General features: G+C 43.8%; 1 protein-coding gene across 3 annotated transcripts in view; it reads right to left on the bottom strand.

Moving 5' to 3' along the window:
* Positions 1–1,271: 1,271 nt before the first annotated feature.
* LOC125234529 (receptor-type tyrosine-protein phosphatase kappa) overlaps positions 1,272–10,343 on the bottom strand; it is a 297,920-nt gene continuing 288,848 nt past the window's right edge. For all 3 annotated transcript variants that reach the window (XM_048140795.1, XM_048140797.1, XM_048140796.1), the window contains 9 exons: positions 8,998–9,164; positions 8,105–8,240; positions 7,570–7,819; positions 7,068–7,144; positions 5,962–6,093; positions 4,362–4,490; positions 3,403–3,590; positions 1,492–1,627; positions 1,272–1,410 (listed from right to left, as the gene is read on the bottom strand). In XM_048140795.1, coding sequence (XP_047996752.1) covers positions 1,330–1,410; positions 1,492–1,627; positions 3,403–3,590; positions 4,362–4,490; positions 5,962–6,093; positions 7,068–7,144; positions 7,570–7,819; positions 8,105–8,240; positions 8,998–9,164 — 1,296 coding nt within the window. In that variant the 3' untranslated portion in view covers positions 1,272–1,329. The remainder of the gene's footprint in view (positions 1,411–1,491; positions 1,628–3,402; positions 3,591–4,361; positions 4,491–5,961; positions 6,094–7,067; positions 7,145–7,569; positions 7,820–8,104; positions 8,241–8,997; positions 9,165–10,343) is intronic.

The raw sequence follows: 10,343 nt of genomic DNA, 5'->3' as shown, positions 1-10,343 counted from the left end.
GGTCCGGCGGCTGGCACGCGGACTCTCGTCATCGATAGCGCGGAAGTCGAGCGCACTGAGATCGAAGGGTCCCCGGCGGCGTGAACCGTCGCGCCGAAACGAAGGCCGATGCGATGTGAATGCGGCATCGTACAGTTCGCAAAGGCTCGTGCGATCTGACAGCGGCTCTTCATACAGAGTAAGGTTTCGCGTCTCGGTCGCGTCGGAGGGCGTCTCGTCGCGGATGGAAGGTGCCTCACTGCGTTCCGAGATATCGAAGGTGAAACGCGCTTCAAAGCGATCCGGGCTCATAGGTGGAGCAGAGCGCGAGCAGTCGTCTCCATCCGGCTCGTCCCCGTCGAGGGGCAGTGGACCGAGAGTGGTGCGGCGAGGTGACGTCTCCTCCGAGTCAGTGGAGCGGTCGGAGCGCGGCATGCGGCACACGTGGCGGCGGCCCAGGGCGGGCTGCGAGCCGCACGGTGCGCGTCGACAGCACGCACGCTCGTGCCGCACGTCCGACCCGCTACTCCCCGTTGATTTCGAGTGTGGTGGTCGGCGCCGAGCTGTCTCTCTACCGTACAGCGAAGTAAACTCCTCGGAACAAAACTTTTCAAACAGTTCTTGCGAACTTAGACGAGTGGACCCGGTGGCGTTATAAAAGGCCTCCGTGGGCGATCGGTCGGCCCGTTCGTAAAGAGCACTTGAACTGGCCCGTTTGGATTTATCCAAGCCAAATTTATAAATTTTAGGTAGTCTTCTTTCAAACACGCCCTGAGAGTGTGCGCGAGACGGACCGCGCACAGCGGGCGAGGCGTCTCGCGTGTCGGCAAGTACACGGTCGGACGACACGCCGCGTAAGTGCGGACGTGCCGCCGGCCGCGGTTCGACGGGCGGCGGGGTGGCGGCGAGCTCCGGTTCGTATTCATCGTCTTCGGCGGTGTCGGCCGAGTGACCCGAGCGCTCGAACGAGCTGTGCGCGCAGTCACACTCCTCGTGTTCGTCGCTGGCGTCACCCTCGTCGAAGGAGGGCGCGCGAGGCCCGTGAACGAAGACGCGCCGGCGTTCGTCGGCGGCGGCGTCCTCGTCCTCGAGGCGGATGGAGCGGCGCAGCGGCGGGCGGTCGGCGCGGCGTGCGCGGCGTTGGGGGTCGACGGTGGCGGCGTGCGGCAGCGGCGGGCGCGCGGCCGCGGGCAGCAGCCGGTCCAGCGAGAGGCCGCGCCGGGGGCGCGCGGGCCGCGGCGGCCGCTTGTCCTTGGGGGCCGCCGCCGGGCTGGTCTCCTCGGGCGTCGTGGGGAGCGCCGCGCCGCGTCCAAACTCGATGAACCAGGGCTCGCCCTTGAGTTCGCACTCTCACTTCTTTTCATTCATATCTTCATTTAAGTAATGCAGCACGTAGTGGAGCACTAGGTCGTAGCAGTATTTGTATTCAGTCTGTGGAAAGAAATAGTGTATTTAATACTGTGACAGATATTGACAAGGAACTAACCACTCCTAGACTGAGGGTATACTGACCATGTTCTCGACGAGCTGCGGACGGTGGCGTCGCACGGTCTTCACGGCTTGGAACACGTCGACCTCGCCGTGCTGGATCACTTGCTCGATGCAAGCGTTGGCCGCACAGTACACCCCCGCCCGGCTCCGTCCGTCTCTGTTTAATTCAAGTATTTCAATGTAAGAGCATACCTAAACTAGTGAAATCAATGGACACATTAATGAGACCAATCAAAGTTTTGAATGCTCCACATCCTGTTGTACAAAGAAACGTGGGTGACGACCGATCATTCGGAAATTAATTGGAACATAGAGGGCACAGCCCGCAGGAATTATAACATGAAATTATGCTGGTCTAATAGGCACCAGCACCTAACTAATAGGCACTATATTCTTCCAAATCAAATTGTTAAAGGCATTGTGTAAACAGAGGAATACATCATTTACATTTTTTTAACAAATTGTTAGCATCAGGCAACAGATAGGTTGTTCTAAAAGTGTTTGAATAAAACCGTTGAGCTAGAAGTGAAAAACGAATATTTTGCGCTTTTGTACGCTCCAGAAATGTTTGAAATACGATAAAAGTAGTGATAAACGTAAGACCAAAGGAATCCATTTATGTCTGCGGAGCGAAGTGTTCGATTCCCGGCCGACAAATTGTATGCAAAATGCAAGCATTTGTCCCGGGCTTACCGTTTGAGAGCTCTTTGTTGTTCAGTCTGGCTGTACGAGGACACGAGGTTATATGCTACTGAAATATGGTGGTCTAAAAATTTTGATGCTGTAGTTTATTTGTAGTTCGGTTACTCTTAACCACTGTAAAATTATAAAAAAAAATCATTTATTTCAGACCTTGAGTCCATATTAAAATACAACACATAACACAAATTAAACTAATATGAAATGTTATGTGTTGTGTATTATGTTTTTCTTAATTAATTATTTGTATTTGTAGAACCACTAAGTATCCGAACGTTTGTGTTTGTTTTGTTCCCGGAATAAAAAGTGCTAGAGGTATACATAGATTATGTTTTGATTAATAACCGATCGATTGATTTGTTCAATTAATCTGCTTCTAAATTTTAGCCATGACTTATTAGTGATTAAATAAAATTGTTGAATGGAGCAGAATTTATACAAAACATTAAAATTAATCTGTTGAAATGAAATAAGTGTTTTACTTATAAATTTTATCATTCAATTCATAACTGATAGTTAATTTAATTGCTTATCAATTCGTTATGCTTGCCACAAATAACGCGAATGTAATTTCCTATAACATAACTATACCCTGCAGTATGAAAGTGTGCGTAGAAGCGATTACCTACTAAACTTCACACGGGCACCTGTTGCGCGGTTTATTGCGACTTGCGACGCGGAACAAGCGAGCAATGAATAAACATGAATAATGTCCGGAATTACTTCAAACAATAGCCTAGCATACGTCAGAAAAATGGGAAATTAGAAATGGGAAAAATGTACACGAGCATTTTTCTTTTGAATATGTTTTACCTACTTCCTTTCTTTTGTTATTATTTCGAAGCACATAAGTGCTCGTTCCAACTTCTTTTTTCTCCGGATTGAAGCCAATCGGAAGCAGTGACTTTATTTCCGCGCATATATAACTTCCTACACCAAAATTCGAACATATTATACCATGGGATTTTCGTTGCGCTAGCGAAAGTTTTCCCCTAATGATGGACTCCCGGAAGTTGCCGATTCAATCTTCTGCTCGTGCCAATTAGTTTTCCTACATAAAATGAATTCAACCGCAGTAATATAGGTAATACTCACGGCGACGCGACACAGACGGGTCCATAGTCAGTGCGCTGACGCCACCGTTCGACCATGTTCATTAGTATCACCAGTGAATTGGTAGACGTAGGCATTTTGTGTTTCACTGTCCAGGTCAGATAAGAAATAAATACTTACGGCGACACGACGCAGACGGGTCCATAGTCGGTGCGCTGACGCCACCGCTCGACCATGTTCATCAACTCGACCAATGAATTGGTGGACGTCGGCACCTTGTGGCCCATCGGCCAGCAGGTCAGCTGGAACAGCTGGACTGTCTTCGGTGGCGCCTTCACGCCCGCCATCAGCTCTGTTAGGGACACGATCTGTAGAAAAACACAGTTGCTGTGATTTCTTTATCGAATTACTTCAGTAGGAAATACTCATTTTTATAAGCAACTCTCCTTATGAGAACAACCACGGAATCTAGTGACATTTCAAGGTGTTTTAATACTAAAGTTAAAGTTGATAAAAATATGGAGACCAGGCAAGCAAGTATAGACTATACTTGCCTGCCTGGGTTCTTTTTGTTACTTCAGAGTTCTATCTGCTTGCTATAGGATAGGATATCGGAATGAAAATCATCGTATTATCACCTCGTACGCTTTTGAAAAGCGACCTTGACATTTAAAAATTTCCAACGCATGGACCCGTATCGACCGTGTCTAAGCATAGGAGGGGATAAATCACCTTTATAATGTCGCCCAGTTCATTTAAGTACCTACCTATAAAAACGTACCTACATCTTGTACAACTTGTTCGGAAATTTCAAATCTGAATTAAAAGAGCTTTACCTACTCCCCATTTGCATACTTAGTCACTTTTAAGCTCAACGCAAACCGCAGCGACTTAAAACTTTCCCACATTGGAACTCGATATTATCCTTCTTCAGAAAATTGTGAATGGAATAAACCGTCAATGGAGATGAATTCAAATGGGATTCGTTCGCAACATAACAAAAGTACTTGCGGACCAATTATAAGAAAACGGAGCGGGGGAATGACAAAAGATTCTAAAACGTCTTTGGGAAACTCAATGGATCCAAATTATCTGAGCTTATCCATTGTATTGATGCAATCATTAGGTGTCTTTGTTACCTTCTTGTTTATGCGGAAAATCCAGGTCTTGATGTTGGTGAAGTGTTCGTGTGACACATGGTCTATTGTGAAGACGGGGCCGTATTTCTTCGGACTTCGGCTTTCTGGCCAGAACGGAGGATATTGTTGCTGTGAGAAAAAAAAAACAGTCATTTAAGTAATACGACATTTATAAACAACTTCACTTGAAAGAGGAAACTGAAATCTTACTCAGGCCTAAAATTACATTTGGTTTGTTTTAAGACATTTTCAATTGGCAGGTTTTGAATAGAAATTTGTAAATATCCACGGTATTTGTATTGGGTTGGTAAGAAAGTAATGAGCGAATCATAACCAATATTGTAATTTTTATTTAATTTATTATTTTAATCATTTATCAAAAATATAACGGCCTTCGTTATCTACTACTTGTCTCCATCGTTCTGGTAAAGAATGAATAGCATCGGCGAAGAAGTTCTTAGGTTTAGATTCAAAAAACTCAGCTATGTACTGTCGTAGATGGGCTTGATCATCGAACTTTTTTTCATTCAAGGCATTGCTTAGCGATCTGAACAATGCGTAATCCGTAGGTGCCAAGTCTGGAGAGTACGGTGGATGAGCTATCACTTTCCAACCTAGCTCCAATAGCTTTAGCCGAGTCACTTTTGCAATGTGTGGGTGAGCATTGTCGTGTAAGAAAAAAACTTTAGCATGCTGTGGACGATTCTGACAGATTTTTTGGTTTAAATTTTCAAGCTGATTACAGTATACTGATGCGGTAACAGTCATTCCACTTGGTAGGAGTTCCCAGTGAATAATACCATGAATATCCCACCAAACGGACAGCATAACTTTTTTCGGGTGAGGCTCTGTTTTTGGTGCCTCTATTCCTTTTTCGTTTGGAGCTAGCCACTGACGTTTGCGTGTGTGATTTATATATAAGACCCATTTTTCATCTCCAGTGATAAGATGGTCCAACCAGTTGAATGTGCGGCGAAAAGACAGAAGTTGTATGCAGATATCAGCATGGCGGTTCAGTTGATCTCTATCTAGTTCGTGCGGTATCCAAACACTGTATTTGTAGTTTTTTCCCAACTCGTGTAAATGTGTTTCTGTGGTGACATGAGAGCAGCCTAACTCGGTAGCAAGAGTACGACTCGTTAGCCTCGGATCTCCTTCAATTAAGGTTTTTAATTTGGCTACATCAATCTTCACCGGTCGACCAGACTTAGGTTGATCTGATAATGAAAAGTCGCCACTACTAAACCGCTGGAACCATCGTTTCGCCGTGGCCTCAGACACAACTTTAGGAGCAACACGCTGACATATATTACGCACTGCTTCGGCGACTGAATGGCCAGACTGAAATTCATATAGTAAGCAATGCCTTACATGCACTTTTAATTCGTCCATTTTCTTCCTTATATTAGCTCGGCGACAGCTAGTGAATGACTGACGAGAAACTGTGCGACTCGCCCTTTATATACTTTCGACCATAGAAGATTCTAGAACTCTCTCAAAAATTTTATGTGGAATTCAATCGATCGCTCATTACTTTCTTACCAACCCAATAGATTGTAGTGACTTAGCAGACATACTACCCACCACGTGACCCACTTACAGAGTTCTTAGGCGGGACGCAGAGCACCACGACCGCCGCACACTCGTAGTCGTAGACCAGCGACCAGAACTCGCCCTGCGTCTTGATCAGAGGCCACTCCGTCACGATGTACTCTCGAGGCTTGGTGTATCCCTACAACATATGTCCATTAACACTTACAAGTTTAGTGGTTGTGATACTAGCTTCTTCACGCGACTTTGCGTGAAATTAGTAATTTGGTTAGCATCTTTTTAAGTCGCGCTAATGGAAGTGAGGTAATTTTTGGGGCATTCCACGACAATGTCTCTTCGTAATACTTCTGAAAACGCTAAGGACGTGATTTTGTGCATGATAATATTTCATGACTTGGATAACGAATTGGCAGTATATTCTCGAGCTTCACGGGCTGCCATCCAAGCCAAAACCATTTCGTAAAGGATATTCTCGCCTTTAGGATGCACCTTCCGGAGGATTTCGGAGAAGAAATCATATAATTATTATTTTTTCCTGGGATTCAAACTACCTACGTACTATTTTTATACTAAATCGTTTCAGCGGTTCTAGCGGCAAGAGGTAACACACAGACAGACACACACATTTATATAATTTTAATGTGAATGTAGTAGCATCTGTTCCGATTGCCAGTGTGATGTTGCGGATTTTAAATAGTGATTAAGTTCGATACGTTCAGTTACAAGTTTCTATGTTCGAAGTTTGCTTGTTGTTCGGGTTGTTTGCACCAGTTCTGGGTTCTGGGTGGAGTTGCGATTGTCTATTTTGAATCGTACTCACACGCCTTTCTATTTGTAGTCAGGAAATACAAGTGCAATGAAGCCATCGTTGGGTGGACAACATTAAATGACGTGATCGATGAAATTAATGTGACCAAAAATATTTACTCAGGTTTATGTAGATGTCCAAAATATGCAAGGAAATACTATTGACGTAGTAACATGCTTAAACAGTTGCGGGTCACAACTGGATGAGACTAGCTCAGGACCGCGACAAGTGGCGTACTAGAAGAGACATCTATGCTCAGAAGTGGGCAATAAAGGGCTGATATGATGATGATGACGATGATGAATGAAATCATTTAATTTGAAGTTGATTAGCATGAGAAGACTTACGTCTACGAACACGGCGTTAATGTAGTCGGTGAAGCTGTTGCCTTGAAAGGACGTCAGGTACGGACGAAAGTTGTCAGCTGCAACAAGAATTTTAGTAAAGATAGGTACATGACATGATATTTGGCGTTTTGGGTGATATGAAATTTTACAACTCACTAATAATTAAGTACTACGCATCTAACGATAGAAATTGAAGCATGAACCTCAGCCTCAGTCTATTTGCCCTAGCGGTCATTCAGCGGATCTCTTTGTGATTTAGACTGCTGTCATTTTGAGATTGATAAGACCTTCCTTAACACTTACGAGGAACGACCAGGACGTCTCTGTTCTTCTCCCTGTTATCTCCTCGATGGCCACCAGCACAGTCTCCGATGGTAAACCTCGGCGTCTGTTTGCAGATCTATTGGTACTCCCACTAGTAATTATTCAGCTTGGTCATCTGGTCCCACTGTGGCTCGAGCTGCTGTCATAATGCATTTAATACATATTCCTTAATACTTACGAGGAACTACCAAAACATCTCTATTCTTCTCCCTGTTGTCTCCTCGATGGCCACCCGCGCAGTCCCCGATGGTAAACCTCGGTGTCTGTTTGCAGATCTGTTGGTACTCCCGCTGGTAGTCATTCAACTTGGTCACCGGGTCCCGCTGGGACTTGGACTGCAGTCTTATAGTGAGGTGCGTCACTGGGAACCAGGAGACTCCGCAGACGACGTGCTCTTCTAACGTATCGTACACGAATTTATATTGTTCCTGTAAGAGCAAAGAATTTTTTGTATGCTATAAAAATAAGTTCATGTCTGCCATAATCCTAATTGAGCATAGTTTGGTACTATCACCTGCAAAAGTACATGGCGAATTTATCAATGAATTTATTCATAATTTCTCCATGCAATTTTGCAGCTCACTGTACGTAAGTCAATCTCTAGAATATAAGTGGGTCAAATTCAATGAATTCAGTGATACCTACATAAATAACAACCACAAACGTTTCTTGTGCAAATATGCAATACAGTCTTATACCTAATTCTCTCTTACCTCGTTCTCTATAAGGCCTTTCCGTGATTGTCTAAGCTTCTTCAAAAAGCCGAAAACATCAAAGCAGTCTTCTTCTTCAGCCAACTCCAAGTTGGCGTCTATAGATAAATATACTCCTGAACGGCCGCCTCCGTCACTGTAACAAACATTCCAACGTTATTATTTATACATAAATGTAGAGCATACTCTTGGTAAAAAATTTAATTCAATCCGTTGACCTGATCTTCATTAATTTGCTGAAGGATAACGCGTTTGTGTAGATCAAGTATTCGAACTGCAATACTCATTTGCAGAACACCATCATGTCCGCGTGACGAAGTTAGTTGTCAGTCTCGGCCCACTATGGCCCTGAAACTCCTAAATTCCAGTAACTGACAATCGGAATGCATTGGAGTGGGATTGTAATTCGACCAGCAATAATCTTTTGCAGAGCACAGCACAACAAAATTTCGAGGTTATTTCTTCCAGCTAGCACCATGGTCTCTATTTATATGCCTGTTACTCCAGAAGCTTGGTGAGAATATTCAGCCTTGGACTACCCAGTTGTGTAAATATTCTGAATTTAACACTCATTTGCAGTGCAGCACTACCAGAAAAAAATCACGGCTGTATTGACTCGCCAGCGGCTCACCATGCACTTGTTATCCAGCAGCTTGCAGCAACATCACATTATCCCCCACTGGTCTGGGTCCAGACCCAGAATGGAAGATCCCAGAAGAAAATGAACAGGTCTAGATCTGCTGCGTACTGGGCTTAATTATAAGTATGGATGGTCCTGCGGTGGGATTGCGTTGGGTGGCTAATCGGCACCCTACCTAACTCGAACGTGCCTGAACTCCTGCAGCTTGAGGAGCAAATATGTGTGGTAGTGGTAAAGGAGCTGGGACACTCACTTGCAGTGAACGACCATAGGTCCCGCGGCAGGATTGGCGGCCAGCCGGCGCCCTACCACGGCTCGGACTCGCCTCCGGAACTCGAGCAGCGCGTTGCTGAATGGACACGTGTGCGAGTGCCATTGCGTGTAGTGGAACTGGAGGATGAATCGCTCTTCGATCACCACCTGGCCAAAAGAAATTGTGGTTAGAACTGTATTATAAGTATTATAACGGCATAATTGTAATAAAAACAGGAAATCAATATTTGTGTTGACTGCAAGTAGCATAAAGGTTAGATTTTACACTACGAATTTTAAATGTGCCAGTAGAATCAGATATTTCATAATAAGCATAATCGTGTATTAAGGAGAAGTTTTTGCAATCTATTAAGCTCACCTCACATTTTTCTATCGACCTGGCTACTACAAAATAATGAACGCGTTAATAGTCCACGTGTTTTACCTTTTAATTATAATTACGACGAGAGACTTCAATAACCACAAAATTAAAATTTTGGAAAAAGTGCCGACCGCGACATAGTGGACCGATTTTCATGAAACATGGCTAAGAACACTCCCAACTAACTCAGCTTTCAAACAAAAAAAAAACAAAATTCAAATCGGTTCATCTGAGCGGGACGGGAACTACGATGCCACAGACAGACACACACACAGACAGACAGACAGACAAACAAACAGACAGACCCCGTCGTTTTTGCGTCGGGGATTAAAAACAACTGTTAAAAAACATGGTTACAAATGATTCTCGTCTTTCTTTAGAATCATTGTTCACGAAACGAAGTTAAGTTTAAGTTGTATTAAAACGCAAAAAGGAACAATTACAACGAGCGGCAGTTTTAATGAAAAAACTCAGGCACTGCAAAACGATGATAATAGTGCAGTCGCGGCGGTTTGTTTGGTTTCAGACGTTGCCATTGCGATGTCGGAAATTTCTACAGCTTTAGTATCGGTTTAAAATAAATTGTTATTTATTTTGAGTGAAAATGGGACATACAAGAAATAACACAAAAATCTACTTAAATGATCAATGCCTATCTTGTACTCCCATTCCTTTTTTTAAATAAAAGTATTAGTTCTTGTTATGCATTTAAAACAGAAATCATACTCCAAATTGTATTTACATATGTATAACTTGAAAAATTCGACACTTGGCGCCTTGGCTCGAGTGGCCGAGGGGCTGATGCAATCTGTGATAGCAGAGAACTCGATCTTTGAGCATGCAAATGACATTTTACCTATATCGGTACCTAACCCAAATACAATAAGTAAAGAAAAATGTCAATAAAAACGATTTAAGTACATTTAGCTACCTACACTGTTAAACTACCCGAGTGAAAATCCGGG

Source organism: Leguminivora glycinivorella, chromosome 16 (genome assembly GCF_023078275.1).
Source record: "Leguminivora glycinivorella isolate SPB_JAAS2020 chromosome 16, LegGlyc_1.1, whole genome shotgun sequence".
Classification (NCBI taxonomy): domain Eukaryota; kingdom Metazoa; phylum Arthropoda; class Insecta; order Lepidoptera; family Tortricidae; genus Leguminivora; species Leguminivora glycinivorella.
Note: the sequence above shows the minus strand (reverse complement) of the source record. Positions and strands in the feature narration are given on the sequence as shown.